General features: G+C 44.9%; 1 protein-coding gene across 1 annotated transcript in view; it reads right to left on the bottom strand.

The window, feature by feature from the left end:
- Positions 1-19,229, bottom strand: part of RGS9 (regulator of G protein signaling 9) — a 707,657-nt gene that overhangs the window by 385,861 nt on the left and 302,567 nt on the right. Inside the window, exon 5 of the mRNA XM_069199876.1 lies at positions 5,049-5,100. Coding sequence (XP_069055977.1) covers positions 5,049-5,100 — 52 coding nt within the window. The remainder of the gene's footprint in view (positions 1-5,048; positions 5,101-19,229) is intronic.

Raw genomic sequence — 19,229 nt, 5'->3', positions numbered from 1 at the left:
CTCTGAGTCCTGGGTATATTATGTCAAATCTTGCTCTACATAGGTAAAATACACAACAACAGGAAATAACCGCATGTGAGAAACATTGTTATAAAGCATTCAAACTGCATAGTAAGTTTCCCTCTGTTACTTTCATTTTAGGCACTGGTCCTATGCTGTGGATTGAGTCCTCCTAAACAAGTTTCAGTCACATGAACCTTGACAAAATGTAGTGTATTTTTTCTCCAAGTGCATTTCCATTGGTGTCACACAGGCAAGAGAGGTATTGACCCAGGGGAATGTTCAAATATTCATAAAAATATCCCCTGGTAAGACAACAATAAACGTACAGACCACTCTACCTATTCCATCAGTTCTGTTATTGAATAGTTGAGCAAGATATTTTCATATCAAACATGCAGAGTCAGGAGGCTGCAAATAGGTTCCGGGTGGGTGTGTACCCTTGACAAATGTGTGACTACAGGGTATGTCCACCTCTAAGGTTCAATGAGGCCTGGATATAAGCCCTCAGAAACTTACCAGCTGACGAGAATATGCACTATGGCCAATAACCAAGGAAAGTATGAATGAGGCATGAATGAGATTTAATTCATATCAAGCAGAAAAAGCGCATGATTTAGAGAAATCAAAACCTTAATTAGCCAGTAGTAGTAGGGACCTACTAATTTGTTGCTCCGGAAGACAGCCATTTGATCAGAAGGCATTAAATAAGTGGCAGAAACAAGTAGACCTTTGTTGATGTAGAAGACCATAAAGACTCCATATACATTGAACCACTTATTTTTAATTTTGCCAAAGGATCCAGAAAGGTATAAAGGATTAGAACATACTGGTTTCCTAAAGTCAGTTTTAGTTCCCGTTTCCACCCCACTACTAACCCTAGTTGACGAGGATACTTCCAACAAAATGTGGATGTTCCTACTTTGTCTTCAAGGAAAACTTTGTAAAAAAAAAATATAAGCATGTTCCCTATCTTGGATTTATAGATATAATAGATAGGAAGCAGAGTAGGGGAGCTTAAACTTCTTTCTCCCCCAATTTAGAATTGTTACAAGACATTTTCACATAATTAAAAATGAGTGGCCAGACGTTCAAAAAGGCTGGACTGACCCCTTAAAGCCTTTATGTGAGACTCATCTCTCACACAGATAAACATAAATGAATATTGGAGGATACTGAATTTTGGTCACAAGATTGGTAGAAGTAATCATTTGCAGTTCATTCAATTTGAATTCTATAGTTTGGCCTGGCAAATAATTAATTTGTAGCCAGACATCTTGACACCTGTTTCATCTTTGGTACATAAAACAAATGCCTCACCCATATTAAGTAATTATTAAGGTATTCACTTTTGTGAACAGAATATTTCAGACTTAGTCACACTTCTCAATGACCCTGTCTAAGCCATGTTCCTCCCTGAGAACTAAAGGAAATACACTCAATACCCAGGGGGCAAAGGTGCAGACTGGCCTTAGCTTGTTGTCATGATATTTGCCAGCGAGTAGCTCTGCCATCATCTAGCTCTTTTCAAAGAGGTCCGTCCTGGAATCTACATCTCTGGTGCTCTGTGGAACATTATAGAAAAGTGCCAGCAGAAGATGTTACAATAATTTAGAACTTTCAGCTTTTATGAGAATTTTAGCCTCAGCCAATAGTTTCTTAAAGCACAAATGATATCACACAGTAATAATGGTGGACATTTAGGTTGTGGGGAGGTTTTTAGAGATTGGTTTAGGATCACCTACCTATGGTACATGATTTGTCCCTTTATATTTGGCCCACTGGCACTTGAGAACCAGCATAGAACAGAAAAAAGATACAACTTGTCCTGTCTAGCCGCTATGCTAGCAAATCCTTGCCTGCCCCTACGAGAATCATTGGAAAAGTTGTGTCTAGCTCTACTTGTATCTTTTTCCTTCAGGACTATTTAAAAAATGTCAAAAAACATAGGCGGTCATTCCAAGTCTGGCGGGCGGCGGTAGCCGCCCGCCAGGCGGGAACCGCCATTTGCCTGCTACGCGGCCAAAAGACTGCTGCCGGCATTCTAAGTGGGAAGGAGGCCTGCAACACAGAAGCCGGCTCCGAATGGAGCCGGCGGTGTTGCGGCCGTGCGACGGGTGCAGTTGCACCCGTCGCGCTTTTCACTGTCTGCTAGGCAGACAGTGAAAAGCCGGCCGGGGCCCTGTTTGGGGGCCCCTGCACTGCCCATGCCAGTGGCATGGGTGGTGCAGGGGCCCCCAGGGGCCCCAAGACACCCGTTACCGCCAGCCTCTTCCTGGCGGTGACAACCGCCAGAAACAGGCTGGCGGTAAGGGGGTCAGAATCCCCATGGCAGCGCTGCTTGCAGCGCTGCCATGGCGGATTCGCCCAGCCGGGGCATAAACGGCGGTAAACCGCCGGCCCCGGTTTTCTGACCGCGGCGTCAGAATGGGCTATGAAGCACCGCCATTCCGCGGTGCTTCCGTCATCCGCGACTCTGGCGGTCTCAGAATGACCGCCATAAACCCTGCTAGGCATAGCTCCTGCCTACTGGAGGTACTTGTCTCTTGACAGCTTAATATTAAGGAGAATTGAAAAAGCCCAGTGACCCTCACTCCAAGATCGAAAGTTCCAGAAGATCAAGATGAAGTCAGAACATCCACCAGCAAAGGTGCGTCTTCGTTGCATGACCCTATGGCTTCATACCAGTCTGAGACTTTGTTTCCTGCTTTACACATTCATGGAGATTTCCTGCCAGACCAACCTTAACATGCTGAAGCCCTTGTCTTACATTTTCTCATTTTACTTTCCCTTGTCTCTTTTTTCTTAAAGTTAGGGTTAACTTTTGACGTTGTAATCTCTTTCACTGCCATTTTGCCTGCAGATTGCTAAACTGCTAGGATCACAAAGTGAGCCAAGGCCACCGTCTTTTAAACTAGTTTGCCTCATTGCATTCCTTTGTTGGTGTAGTGAGGGAGCTCAGTCACAGCTCAGATCACGACTGACTGCGGCCCTGTTCTCCAAACTCCTGCCAATTTGTTTTCCACAAAGAGTGTGTGAAAACGGTGGTTAAACTGAGAAATAATAGGCGCTTTAAGTTGTTTTGGACTATTATTTGCAAACGTGTCAGTTCAAGGTCAAAGGTCAATGCAACTGACTGCGACTGTCACTGCCAATTATGTCATCTCCTATTAATGTATTTTTTTCTGAGGAAATTATGTAGCTTTCTCACCAGCATCGACTACTTCACCGAGTCACATGACCTGATATATCCAACCCCGTCTAGCTCCATAGTCGAGAAAAGGAGGATAATAATCTTATTGTATAGCAGACTGGCATTTCCTTGGTAGAACACTGCTTATCGAAACGAAGCAATGGCAAAGTCAAAGGGTTGGGAGCTCGCTCTCGAGCACTGACAAAAGCAATGCAAAAGGCATGGTGCAAAGCAAAACACATACAACAAGCACTGGCAAACCATTGGGTCTGACACTCGTAATTTGTTCATGCAAACGGCATTCAATGTGAAAAATGAATGCCAAATACGATGCTGTGTTACTAATCTGGCTGGTTTAAACTGCAACAGCACAAACAAATGAGCCATTGCAAAAATAAATAAAATATGAACTGAAAGCAAAATTAAAACTAGAGATTGGCCTACTATCCTTGGCACTGAAGTAGGTTAATGTTTAGGCCGATGTGCACCAACAAACTATAGTCGGTCACACTGAGGAAAGCCTATGGTTGAAGTTGACTGGCAAACTGCCCAAGCTGTATGGTGTAGAGGGTGGAGGTAAAGTATGAATGACAAACAAACTAATGGACGAAGATGGCTGACGGAGATACATTCATGGCTATATGTTTTCGTTTATTTTTATTAAGATTTTGTTTTAAATCATGAGGTTTTCCATGAAGCCAGATCAAATAATGGCTGCTTTGTGTATATGATACACAGAGGAGATAAAGAACTACATGTTTGTGTACTTTTGATATGTAAAATAGTCCCTCAAGTATTCCAGTGGAGTGGGAAGGATATAACTGCCATCAGAAAGAAGGTAAGAATTATAAAACGTTTGTGGGCTGACCCAATATGTGAGTGACAATGAATCAAGGCAGTGGTTGAAAACTCTTGAACCAAAGACGACAGTGTCTGAAGAAGCCTAATCCAAAGCCCACTGGGAGCATTTATTGAATGAAATAAGTTTGCAACAGAAGATGGAACTGCCATTACTCTTCAAATCTTTGAAAAACTGGGGACGGTCTTACTATGGGTTGCCGTGAGGTCATAAATGTCACTATCCAGAAGACGGATTTCGGAGTATTATCTCTGACTAAACAGTAAGGGTAGTACATAGTAATATTTGTGTGCATAGGAAAAGGCATTACCAACAAAAAATGAGGGGATCGGATGACTATTGTGTAAAGAAAAGCTACAAGCGTTTTAGATGCCATGGGCAAAACAGAGGTTTGATGCCTTCATGCTTTCTTACCTACAATAAGAGTTGCATTTTCAACTCACTGCTGCAATCCAGTACAATCTGCTGCCTCTCCCAGGTAACACAATTAGGCAGCTGCCAAAAAGTGCCTTAGGGTAGTGCCATCGCTGATTGTATACATCCCTCCTCAGGTCTTAACACAGCAGAAGCTAAAGACAGACTGGACACAGGCCTGGATTGGGGCACCAACGTTTGGATGGCCCTAGCCAAGCCGTAATGGTCCTAGCTTGACCACAACGAAGGACAAACGAAATATGGTGGACATTTTAAATTCAAAGGAAGGAGGTGGCCCGGAGCAGTTTTATTTTCATAGAACTGGCAGTGAATGCATAAAGCAAGTGCCCCAACAAATGCGGCAGGCACCAAGCTGGCACAAGGAGTATAAGCAGGCCAGGGACAATGATTCTGGAGTAGTTATTACAGGAAAGCGAAGGTAACACCACGTAGTGTCTGTGTATCAGGCAAGGTGGGGTATGGGCATGCTGTTTTGCCCCAGACTCTTAAGCAATACACAATATGATCCTTAATTTCTTCATCAACGTTTAACATAGTTTCTCTGCCACTTTTCTTACTCACCATAGTCTGTGTCCTCCGCTGGCCACTGCTGTGTTGGCCAGAAATAGGGTGTCTATAAAATGAAGGAAAACAAAATCAAAAAAATATTTTAATGCACAGCAGTTATGTTAAACCTTTTTTAGCTCAGCAATCGTAAAAGCTTCTTGCCGCTGCAGAATTTGCACAACTGTACAGCTGAGATGGAATTTAACAAAGCTCTAGATGTTTCCTAATCTTCATAGGTTGGTGTGGCGCACTGATACTCAAGGTAGGGCCCCGGGGCCACAGGCCCTCCTGACCTTTACATGTGGCCCCCTGGTGTACAGCAGTACTCTGCTGCTGTTTACTCAGAGAGATGCTAACAATAAAAAGGAGAAACAGGCAAGCATTTATTTAAAGGATAATCACTGTTGAAGAAAGAAGTAACTGTTGAGTCCTGCATCACTTAACTTTAGGAGCTCCTTCATTTTAAAGCCATCTTGCAGCAAAGTGTAAACATATGATAAACTCTCTCCAAAATTCAAAAGGTGTATTTAATTATTATGCAGAACCTTTTCACTTGAGTACATAAGATAATATCAGCACATTGAGAAGTATTATTTTAAAAGTGATAGTTTTCAAACATGGATTAAGAAACATCAATTCTTCCTCATAAATTGACAACAATGCCAATAGTGAAACGTGGCAAGTAGGTTGTCATGTGCATCCTTTGGGTAACCTCAGTTCCTATTATAAAAGTAAAAGATTATAGTTTTTTTTATTTAAATGAAACATAGGAAGTTTTGTATCCCGGACATCCTGAAGTCATATGTTTCTTAGGTCCTGTTTATGTGCTAATGAAGAGAAGTGAAACAAAACTAATGCCTATGATCTCACAATTTAGTAAAGTGGGGAAGGCAGGATTAATCCAAGGTTTTCTGGTTTCACATTGTGTAATGCAGCAACTTCATGCATATGCTTTGTTTCCCTTCTCCCACCTTATCAGCAACTACATGTATATGCTTTGCTTCCCCTTCTCCCACCTTATCAGCAACTACATGTATATGCTTTGCCCCCCCTTCTCCCACTTTACCACCAATGCCCCCACACACCCCTGGCCCAACCACACCCCGCTGGCATCAATGTGAACATGTCACAGACCACCACACCCTATGGCCCCTGGGAAAATGTTTTTCAGTACCCATGGTGTGGGGTCTCGAGCCACAGGAGACACCTTGCTAGGGTTACCAGATTACTGCAGGTCATTGGAGACACTATGCATTTGATTGTAGTAATACTCTTTGTTCACATTAGTTGAACTAGTTCAACTAAGCTGCAAAATTTCATAGGCTAGAAAAACAAAAAGCTAAAATGTCATCTGGTTTGTAATGACTCTCCTCTTCTTCCAAAGAAAAATAAGACTTTAGGGCTTATTTACAAGCAGCTTTGCTGCTCTGTACTTTGCCACAGGTGAAAGGGTAGAAATATGCCCTATCTACAAAATACAGCGCATTTTCATCCTGGCGCTGGTGCACAATGGGCTGTCTAGCACCAGCACAGGCACCCTTCACCATGGTGTAAGGATACCTGGGACCCAGTCAGAAATGTTTTTGTGCAGGAAGGGACATCTTCCTGCACAAGAAGAATCCACTGAGGCTTTTTCCTCTCTCTTTGTGTGCTGCAGAATGCAGCACAAATAGAAAGAGGACCGAACAAGGAGAAATCAAGTTATTTATCCATGTAATGCAGGATTTGGACACATTCACAGGTTTGCAATGCCTTGTAAATCTGGGAATGCGCCAAAACTCATGGGTGTTGCGTGGGAAAACTCATCGCAATGCCCATGGAATGCCTCCCTGATGCAGTGTAAGGCAATGCAGCGACTTGCACTGAGTTGCCTTACACCATATATACAAGGCAATGAAACTCACACAATGTGGCTTTACGTGGCCTTGTAGATATGAGCCTGCACAATGCACTGCTGGCACATCACAATAAGTGACACACTGGAAGTGCACAGTGCTCGTAAATAAACTGCTTAATGACCACAGTCAGAAAATCTGGTGCCCAGAGCCACCAATAGGACAGGAAGATCAGGGTCATGTTTCTGTGTATTTACCTCATCCACCCTTTGGCACATCCTACTTCCACAACCCTGTTCTTTAAAGTTCAGTCTATCAATGTTGCTCTACAAGAATGAAAGAGCCAACATTTGCACATTTGTATCTTCTCACAGACCACCTCTGAAATACAGCAACATTTCCCATATGTCCATTTTTAGGGGTTGAACCTAGATTTTGAGATCTATAAATCATTCATATATTATTGATTTCTATTATTTGTCCCTCCTTTTTCTCACCAGCATCGACTACGCTTTAGTATTTAGAAAAGGGCTCAGAGCCCTGTCAACTTCACGTCAGTGTTTTTTATTGGTTCGTGGGCTTGCCTAATAAAATCTGCTTGCTTTCATTAGTCGAAGGCACGCATACCTCATGCCTTTTCCGGTGGCTAGCCCTCCTCGAGCGCAGTGACCAAGTACAGAAAACATGCGAGGCTCGCTGTTTTCCATCGGGCTCGTGGACTTCTTTTTCTCTAATTTATTAGCGTGATCTCGCTTGGCAGAAGTCGAGCACTTTACATAGTTCATTTCACTTTTTCGGGTTATGTACATAAATGCACTTTTGCCCGATAGGTGAAAAGTCGGGTTAGGAGTTTACAACGCGATCAGCTCTAACATGAACAAACGCGAGACCCGTTGCATTGTAAATGCTTGTTTAATTTATTTTCGATGTTCTCCTCAACTCCCAGCAATCTACTATTCAGTGTAGATTAAAGATAATTAAGCAAAGGGTTAAGAGTTAGCAGGAATTAGCTAGGTCGCTCATTTTTCATGGAATTGAGGTATGGTCTACTTCGTCAAGCTGGAGCTGGGGAGTTCCACGTTCCACCACTTGCTCCCTGAAAGCCTAACCTCCCAGGCAGGACAGGAGAAGGCGTTGGTCTGTTGAATGTGGTTTTCGTTTCAGTCGACACAAGCATAGTCTGTTGGTTAGATTGTCATGTTCTGCACATCAAGTGACTTAGGGCCAGATGTAGTAAAGGTTTTTACCCATTCTGTCTCTATGGGAAAAAGTGTTCGTACATATGGCCCTTAATTCTTAACTCTCCTCTCAACCTACCCCTTAACAAATCATCCTGCACACTGCATTTCGGTGGGATATAGGAACATGTTTCCATCTTTTTAAGGTTGAGTCTGCAAGTGCATGCACTTGCGCATGCATCTCGCTTGCGAGAATCTCTTGTGTACACTAGAGGGCTTGGAGCCCACCTGCTGCATATCATTTGTTGGCTTGTGTGGCCCTCTGATTACACCTTTGTAAATCGTCATTGTATGCCTGGCATCATTTCCATTCCTCTGTGTGGAGCAGGGACCAAGCACTGATTGATTCAATCCACCCCACCACACCACAATCCACCCCACTCCAATATTCCCATCCCACCCCAATCTAATCTGTCCCACTCCAGTTCACCCCACTCCAATCCAAAACACCACTCCAAAACAATCAGCCCCACTCCAACCCAAAACAATCTGCCCCACTCCAATCTGCCCAATCCAAAATAAACTTCCCAGTGCGATCTGCTGCACTCCAATCCAAAATAATCTGCCCCACTCCAATCTACCCCACTGCAATCCAAAATAATCTGCCTCACTCCAATTCAAAACAATCTGACCTACTCAATCCCCCTCACTCTAATCTGCCCCACTTTAAATAAAAAATAACCTGCCCCACTCTAATCCACACCACTCCAATCCACACCACTCCAATCTGCCCCACTCCAATCCAAAACAATCTGTCCCACTCAAATTTGCCCTACTCCAATCTGTCCCACTCCAATCCAAAACAACATGCCCCACTCCAGTACAATCCACCTCACCCCAATCCAGTCCATCCCAATTCACCCCACTCTTATACACCCCACTCCCATCCAATCCACCCCACACCCACCCAATCCAATTCATCCTACTCCAGGGTAATCCAACATACTACAGTCCACCCTAGTACAATCTGCCCCACTCAAATCTGCCCCACTTCAATCTAAAACAATCTGTCCCACTTCAAACTGCCCCACTCCAATCTACCCCACTCCAATCCATTTCATTCAGCCCAACTCCAATCTGCTCCACTTTAATCCAAAACAATCTGCTCCACTCCAACCTGCCCCACTCCACCCTGCCCCACTCCAATCCGAAACAACCCACTCCAATCCAAAACAATCTGTCCCTACTCTAATTGTCCCCACTCCAATCCAATACACCCTACTTAATCCCAATTCATCCTACTACAATCCAGTCCACCCCAACCAATACAGTCCACCCCAATCCAGGCCAGTCCAATCTACCCCACTTCAATCCAATACACCTCACACCAATGCAATCCACCCCATTCCACTCCAGTCCAATCCACCCCACTCACGTCCAATACACCTCACTCCAATCCAACCCACTCCAATCCAACCCACTCCACTACAATCCATCTCATCCCGCTCCAATCCAACCCACCCTACCCCAATACAACCACAACACTCCAATCCAATTAAACATCCACCAACTCCAATCCACCCCACTCCAATCATGTCCACTGCTACCCAATCCACCCCAAACCAATCCACCCACACCACCCCAATAATCACAGTCCAATACAATCCACTTTAATCTACACCACTCCAGTCCAATCCAGTCCACATTAATCCACCCTACTCCAGTCCAATCCACTCCACTACAAACTACTTCAATCTACCCCCTCCAATCCAGTCCACCCCTCTCCAATTAATCCACCCCACACCAATCCAAACCACTCCACTCCACTGGAATTCATTCCAATCCGTCCCAATCAAATCCACCCCACTCCAATCCAATCCACCTCAATCCACTCCACTCCAATCCACCCCACCCCAATCCCATCCACCCCTCCCCAACCAAATCCACCTCACTTTAGTCCAATCCACTCCACCCCACCCCAATCATCCCACACCAATCCAGTCTACCCACGCATCCAATCTACCCCAACCCTACCCAATCTACCCACCCAATCCAATTCCACTACACCCATATCCAATCCATCCTGATCCAACCCAACATACTCAATCTAATCCACCACATTGAATTCAATCCAACCCACCCTAATCCACCCAACCCCACCCTAATTCAACTCACTCAATAATGCTCACCCCACTCAATTTGATCCACCTCACTCCAATCCAGCCCACCCCAAATCCAACCCACTCCAGTCCACCCTACTCTAATCCACTTCACCCCACGCCACCCCAATCCAATACTCCCCTGCCTACACTAATCCAATCCACTCACTCGAGACCCCACTCCACCCCATTTCAATTCACTCCACCCCACCCCACACCAATCTACCACTCTCCAAACCACTCTACTATACTCCAATCCACCCCACTCTACCCTAATCTAATCCACCCCACCCCATCCAAGTTCAGTCCATCACACTCCAATCCAATCCATCCACTCTACCCCACTCCACTTCACCCCACTCAAATCCAATCCACACCATGCCAATCCAATCCACCTAAATCCACCCTACTACAACCCACCCTACCCCAATCCAATCCACCCCACCCCATCCCAGTTCAGTCCATCCCACTCCAATCCAATCCATCTACCCCACCCACTCCAATCCAACCCACCTCAATGCAATCCACCTCACTCCAATCCACCCCACTCCAATCCACCCCAATTCAATGCATCCCAATCCAACACACCCCACTCCAATCCAGTGGGGATTATTTTTTCCTCAGACAAAAATGCATTAATTAATAGAGATTACATCATTGGCAGCCCATCACAACCCAATCCAATCCACCCCACTCCACTGCAATCCATCACACTCTACTCCAGTCCTCCCCACTGTATCCCAATCCAATGCACTCCACCCCACCCATCCCAGTTCAGTCCACCCCACTCAAATCCAATCTACCCCACCTCACTCCACTCTAATCCACCCCACTCACTCCAATCCCCCACTCTATTCCAATTCACCACACTCTACTCCATTCCACCCTACCCCATCCCAGTCCTGTCCCCCTCACTCCAATCCATTCCATTTATCCCCCTCCCTTCCAATCCACCCCTCCAATCCACCCCTCCAATCCACCCAACTCCAATCCAATCCACCCCACTCCAGTCCATTCCACCCCACTCCAAACCAGTGAATCCAATACACCCCACTCCAATCCAATCTAATCCACCCCACCCCACCCCACTCCAATTCAAACCATCCCACTTCAGCCCTATCACTCAATCCAAACCACCCACCCCAATCCAATCCAATCCACCCCACTCAAACCCCAATCCAAACCACTCCACACCTAACCACCCCACTCTACTGCAGTCCAATCCACTCCACTACCTCAATCCACTCCAACCCACTCTACCCTGTTCCTCCCCACTTCACTCTAAGACACTCTCTGTCACTGAACAACTGAACTCTACTCCTCTCTACTCAACTCTACTCTCCCTACTCCATTCTACAACACTCCAACAAATTCACCCCATGACACTCTACTTCCCCACTCCACTCTGATACTACACGCCACTAACTTTTAGGCATACAGGACAGCAGCCACACTGGCGTAAAACAAGGCAAAACACATTGCCTAAGCCAATAGCTCTTGTATAGGCGAGACCTATCACCTTTGCCAATGCTTGTTTATACTAGAGTCTATGTGCCCACAAGCAACAATGTGAAGCCACAAATACCACTGTTGCTTTGACGGCAGGAGTAATAAAGAGCCAAAAAGCATCAAAATCAGCAGAAAGAAAATCAGCTAGAGATAATGTCAATTTTGATCTGAATTATTTTATTTGTTTACGTATTTAATTTACATGGAGTAGTTACGACCCGTGGTCATCAGAACTCTTTACAGTCTATCAGCATATGAATGCATAAGGAGATCCATTAATAGAAAAAAACTGAAACAAAAAAACTGTGAAAAAAAGGCAGACAAGCATGCAATAGGTCTCCTCTCTTGATACCGTCAGATCTCCCCATCAGCAACAAGGATTTGAATCCTAAATGTATGATAGCCTTTATCAGTGTGAGGAAGAGGCCTTATATTGAAGCACGCCACCTTTTCGGTGTGGTGAGGGCGTTTTTCCTTAAATGGAAATTATCATACAACAATCACTGTTGGGAAGAGTGACTTAATTTTCATCATAAGGCTTTGAACCAGTGCAATAGAGAGAAAGACAGAATAGACGGAATTTAGCAGTAAGAAGCAATAAAAGAAACTTTGATGGAGGAAGAAATCAGGGATGAAAAAGTACCTGCAAGAGTAAAAAAGACACAGGAATTTTAAGATTGTGGAAGTAAGCAGCATAAGATGGAATCGAGGCTAGAACCCTCAATGTTAACAAATCCGGCATTTGGAAACACCGGCCTCGGGCAGGTAAGAAAAATGTTGGTTCTCTTTGCTTTTGTTTTCACAATTTAAGCATTGAACCGAAGTAATTATAAAACTTATGTTGTGTTCAGCTTTCTTTCTTCCTCAAATTAATAAATATTTGATAAAGACATTCAGGGGGTCATTCTGACCCTGGCGGTTCGAGACCGCCAGGGCCATTATGACCGCAAGCACCGCCAACAGGCTGGAGGTGCTTTTTTCTCCATTCCGACCGCGGCGGTAAACCCGCCCTTTCTGCCCTGGCGGCTATAATCCGCCAGGGCAGCGCTGCCCTGGGTATTATGACCCCCTTACCGCCAGCCTGTTTCTGGCGGTTTTCACCGCCAGGAAGAGGATGGCGGTAAGGGGTGTCTTGAGGCCCCTGGGGGCCCCTGCACTGCCCATGCCACTGGCATGGGCAGTGCAGGGGCCCCCTAACAGGGCCCCGGCCAGCTTTTCACTGTCTGCTTAGCAGACAGTGAAAAGCGCAACGGGTGCAACTGCACCCGTCGCACGGCCGCAACACCGCCAGCTCCATTCGGAGCCGGCTCCTGTGTTGCGGCCTCATTCCCGCTGGGCCGGCGGGCGCAAACTTGGTTTGCGTCTGCCGGCCCAGCGGGAATGTCAGAATGGGGGCCGCGTGAGTGCGGCCGCATTGGCAGCCGCATGGCGGTTTCCGCCTGGCGGGCGGCGGTAGCCGCCCGCCAAGGTCGGAAGGACCCCCTCAGTGTCTCCTGAATCTCGCTGCATGACTGGTCATTCAGAAGGGGCAACACACCCCGCCTGGCTCCTCTTGAAACAGAGGTTTAGTTTAAGGACACTCTGGAGCCCCTTCCGTTCAGGGTCTTTTTGAGACTTCGCCACTAGGAACACGAAGTGCCGGCTCTTTCCTTAGGTTTTTCTGAAAACTGTCTGACTCTCTACTACTTTCAAATAAAGCCAATGAAAGACAGAAAACCACCTGTACTCAAAGGAACACGTCGAAGACGTGACTCATTCCCCTTGAAATGCATTCTTAAAAATAACATGTATCTTTGGTCACTGCAAGATCATACTCGGTCAGTGCAAAGAACTCTTAGGATGGAACAAAGCCCTCTTACAACCACTTAACCACTTAACTTCCAACATAATATATGAAAAAACATTCAGACGAAGAAGTACAAGATGTTAGATGCACTGAATGGAGTTTGGAGAGAATAAGTTGTAGCCACTGAAGGGATAGCTGTCTTCGGAACGGTTGGTTTCCTGATTGTGAGATAGGAAAAATTAATTGGAGAGACCGGGAACAGAGTGTATTTTGCTGATATTGTTTCATTACTCTTGACGTGGGCCCAAGGTTCTTCCTGGTTAGTCGAGGGTAAGTAGCTACTTTGTTATGGATAGTCTGAGAAGGTTATTGGATGAGGTGTCAGCTAAGAGTAGTGCATCTTGGAGACATGCTTGAGGCCGAACTGCGCTACAGACTTGGAGCTTCACCATGTAGCAGCATCTTAGTCATGGGGCGCCAAGCCAATTCAATGTGAGGGACAGCTTCACAGCCTGTGTACACAAATCACTTGGAATCTGAGAGTATACTGAGAGTCCTGATTTTGGAAACAGACAGTACTCCTGACAGCTTTTGATGGTCCTTATTCTCCTTGGGAACATTCAAGGGATTGCATGTCAGGACGGTAGAGGAGCTCCCACCAATGTGGGTTGTGGTATGAGCCCAACCATGTGCAACAGAAGCACTGTTAAGCCACCAGTGGCCCCACCCACGTGCACATTCCCAAAATATGTAATCCGCCAATGTCACAAATCATTTTAAATAAACACCGTAGTCAAGGGACTGTGGGTTCTTTCGAGTCAGTTCAGAGGCTGCTAAGGCAAACCCTGGAAACATTTGATAGACACCACAGTAGACGATTTGTGGACTCAGTTAAGTAACCACTGAAGCTAAATCCTAAGTATTTTGATGTAGATACTAAAGTAGTGGGTCTGTGTTATCAACCATGAGCAGCTAAGGTGCAACCCGGGTGAGAAACAAGATAAATAAAGAAGAATAGAGAAAGAAGATACATTTCAATGCAAATAATTATCAGGTAGAGATGACTGGATAGAAGAAAAAGGGGTCAGAGAATATATGATTAAAACAGAGACTAAACAGTATAGGAGTACGATGGTGAACTACATTTATTTTGCATATTGATATGCAAAATTGAGGAAGGATGTAGAATGCATTCATTTTAAAAGGGGTTTAGATTTAGAAATAGAAGGAAACTGGTGAGATCCAATATTTTGGATGCTTACATAAAGGTCAAAGGTTTACAGAGGTATAAGGAATTCTAACCAGACCTATAGGAAAGCAGCAGCCGAGACTTAAAAACCCCATATAGTTTTTTAACTGATCAGGGACTCTCAGCTTCGGCTTCAGTCTGTTAGTTTTTGCTGTAGCTAAATAAGTTACAAAGTAGTAGATGCCCTCAAAGTATGGTAGTCTTATTATGTACCTTACTGTCTTAAACATATTATATGCTTGTATTGTAATAACAACTATCTGTTGGAGATGAGACCACACCTTAAAAACATACAATGAGAACGAGGCATTGTGCTGTTTGTGATATTATCCATGGTTAGTAGTATATTAGCCATTATGCCACATTAAGATTAAAAACACTGATAAATGCTTGGAAATAGACTCTTTGCAAAACGCTGTCTGAGCAGTACTTAAAACGTGCATTTCACCCACCTGCGAGAACACATTTAATTTGCTTCACATAGGCCCCTCGTTTGTAAGTTAAAATGTTATGCTGATAAAAGTACAGACTCGGAAAGTAAGGTCACCAGATAACTGCATTTCACCCCGACACGGTTCTCCAATGATGGGCTTTCATTTGATAAAGCTTTGCATTTTGGGAGTCGTAGTCCTAGTTTACTTCAAGAGGACCATAAGGTTCATATTTCCACCATACAATCATTTGAAGAAAGGAAAACTAGTCTGGAATGAGGTGTGAAAATGAATCACACGAGAAGTCTGTCTCGTAGGGTAGCACGCTGCATCCAAAGCATGATGTGCGATGAGCAGGTCGTGATCTAGTCACTTTATGAGAGTGCATGTGTTTTGAAAAAATGAATTATGGTTGCAATACAATGAAGCACAAGTATTTTTCTTCACAGATGTGGAATCACATTGAAAACTTAAATGAAAAGTCTTTGACTGCATTTCTATCTAAAGTCTTCCCATTACGAAACAGACTCCTTAATGTTATTTATTGTGGTGGCTATCTTTCGGTAGTGGTTAATGGATAGCAGGATATGCAATGAATCTATATGAAATATATTGTAAATGAGAACAAGGAAGAAGCTAAATATTTTTCTTCTGCAATAGAGTGCCTGAGATGAGATGAAGGGATCTTGTAAAGTTATCCTCAATATCTGCTCACTCACCAAACACGCCATGGAGATAAGGGACTAGATGCACTATCACACCCCAGAGCTGCTGGTCCTCACAAAAAAACTGGATACACTCAACACCACCACAGCCATCCCCACTGACTACAAGATCATCAGTCAGGCCCATGAACAGAAGCCCAAAGGCGGAGTTGCCAAAATCTTCAAGGGTGCCATCAGCTGTACTACCCTCACAGGCATATCCTCCAGCAACATCGAACACTTCATGTACAAACTTCATTTCACAGCCAACTTCACCCTAAGCCGAACCCTCCTCTACAGACCACCAAGACCATGCCTCAATTTCACCAGCACCAACACAGACTTCATCACACCCCTCACCCTTGACTCCAATACCTTCATCCTACTATGAGAGCTGAACTTCCAACTGGAAGACTGTGCCAACCTAAACTCAAAAGCTCTACTGTAAAGCCTCACTCAAAGCTTGACAGAACCCACATACTCACCTGGTCCCCCTCCTGGACCCGATCTTCACCTCCTTCAACAACATCTCAGTGAACAGGTCTACATTGATCACTGGGAAAGACCAAACCCTAGTCAGATTATGCATTCCTGCACCACCACAGACCAGCCATAGCTGGACCTGCCACCGACACTCGAAAAACATCCTAAAGGAGAACTGGACAATCACTCTCTCTGCACACTAGCCCGAACACATCAGCAGCTTGCCAGTAACCATCAACAACTTCAATAGTCAACAGCTGGATCACTGCCTGTACCAACCCCCTTGCTCCACTCCAGTGAGGCAAAGCCAAAAGATCCAGGCTGGAAACCAGCAGGTACACAGAGGATCCCAGGATGGAAATACGCCACTAAAAACAACTGGAGAACATATAGAGAATGACCCAAGACATCGCAGACAAAAACACCTTAAAATCTGCCCTGAGACACTACCACCAACAGATCCGGAACACCAAGCACACTGCAATGCAGAACACATTGATGCCAACAAAGAGGGCTTCGCCATTGTGAAAGATTTCACCTAGCCAGTGGCTGACTCCAAGCATCACTTCATCACAGGACCTCTACAACAAGCTCTCAGAATTATTTTGCAGCAAATTAACCTCCATGCACAGCAACTTCAACCCTCAATCGGACACCACTGACCTCATAACTCATCTCCTTATCTCGACCAAAGAAGTGACCTTGGTCTCATGGCCCGCCATCACCATGGATGAGGCTGCTGCCATTATGAAGTCTCTCAATTCCAAGCACCTTTAAACCCCTGTCCCGTCATGCCTTCACCAAAGTACTCCAACCCATCAGTGAAGCGCTCACACCAATCCTTAACACCTTCATACCCTCAGCTACTTTCCTGGGCACTTGGAACCTACCACAGTCCTCCCTGTACTCAAGAAACCCTCTGAGGTCTCATCTACACTCACTAACTACAGACTGATCTTCCTGCTATAGCCTCATCATTCATCTCAGCAATCACCAGCTCCTCAACCTCACACAGTCCGGCTTTCAGACCCAAACACAGCACAAAAACTGCCCTCATTGCAGCCACAGACAGCATCTGCTTAATCCTAGACAGTGGAGGCATGGAGGCCCTCATCCCACTGGACCTCTCTGTAACTTTTGACACTCTCTCCCACCTTATCTTCATCCGGTGCATATACAAGATTGGAATCCAAGGACCTGGTCTATGCTGGATCTGCTCCTTTCTGGTGGACAGAACATAAGCAGTCAGCCAGGACCCCTTGCTCTTCAGAGACCCGCAACCTCATCTGTGGAGTCCCCCAAGGCATGAGTCTCATTCCAACCCTCTTCAACACTTACATGATTCCTCAGGTCAGCATGATTTACGCCCATGGCAGCAATGTCCTCTCCTGTGCCAATGGCACTCAGATGAACTCAGCTCATACTTGAGCTCTCGGACAAGACTCCCAACACCCGGAACAGGTCCACTGCCTGCATAATCAAAGTTGCTGACTGGATGAAGATCAACTGTCTCAAACTCAACACCCACAAGACACAAGTTATGATCTTCGGCAAGAACGCCTAGCCATGGGACGCCACCTGGTGGCCAGGTGAACTAGAACCACCAGCACCCATGCTAAGAACCTCAGGTTCATATTCAACAGCAAACTGAAGACATGGCTCTTAGAATAGTCCCTTTGCCTACCCTTGGTGAGGCTATCCTTCAAACCTACTCAGCTTAAAAATGCCCCCTGCCCCCCTGGGTGATAGTGTTCTTTACAAATAAACATAACATGACATATCATAGCTAACATAACATCACATAGCACAGCATTGCATAGCATAACATAACATAACAGCATGTCTATGGCTTATCAATAGAAGGGCCCTTGATAAGCCAGACAGGTTTTAATTTGAGTTAAGGAGTTTCTCTTGGAATCCTAGTCCACAAAAATTAGAATTCTCATATGCATAATAAGCATGGTCTGGTCGATGATAACACAACTAGTATTACTCGATATATACCTGTGAAAGTAGCATACAACCTCGTAAAATGGAGAATTTGTACTGCGGTAGCAAAGAACTGCGTGGTGCACAAGACACTGTTGAATTTTTCTAGGGGCTTTGCTTTTAAATCAGGCAGGGACAGAATAATCACTCAGGGAGATGCCCCAATAAAAGCTATACAATTCACTACTCAGTTCCCAGTGGGAAAGTAGGAAGTTACAGGAATCAACGTGTAGTGGAACAGCTGGGCCCTCAGAGAAAAAGGAAAGAACGCCATATTTATAATACAGCGCACCATGGCGGTCGTTAGGCCAATAGCGTCATAATTGTTTACGCTATTGTGGCGCTTTGCTCGACTAGCGTAAAATATTCTGATGCTACTGGAGCAAAGCACAAGAAGGCCCATAGGTTCATATGGATGCGTAATTTAACCCCTGCTCTGAGCAGGTTCTAAAAATGCCACCAAAAATGGTGTAGTGAAATCATGTAGATTTCACGGCACCTTTTTTGCGGGCCTCCTAACCCCAGAACGCCCCTCTTGCATACATTATGCCTGACGTAGGCATAATGTGGTGCAACGGGTTGCAAAGTGGCGCAATGCGTGGCATTGGGAAAATTGCCTCCTTGAGCCACATTTACATTTAAAAAATGTCCCAATGTTTCTAGCGCAAGCATAAAGGAATCACAGCTCGGTCTCTCATCAATTTACTGACAACCAAACTTCTTTCGAGACATGCCCCAGGTATTCCCACAATAGGCATATTTACACCTGGCACGTGCACTTCACAGAGGCATTAGAAATGTGTGAGGATCAAACAGTTTCCTTACACATAAAACACATAAATAAGAATCATAAAGAAACAAACAGGAGCCAAA

Source organism: Pleurodeles waltl, chromosome 7 (genome assembly GCF_031143425.1).
Source record: "Pleurodeles waltl isolate 20211129_DDA chromosome 7, aPleWal1.hap1.20221129, whole genome shotgun sequence".
Taxonomy (NCBI): Eukaryota; Metazoa; Chordata; class Amphibia; order Caudata; family Salamandridae; genus Pleurodeles; species Pleurodeles waltl.
The sequence above is the reverse complement of the archived record's forward strand: the minus strand, read 5'-3'. Positions and strand labels throughout refer to the sequence as shown.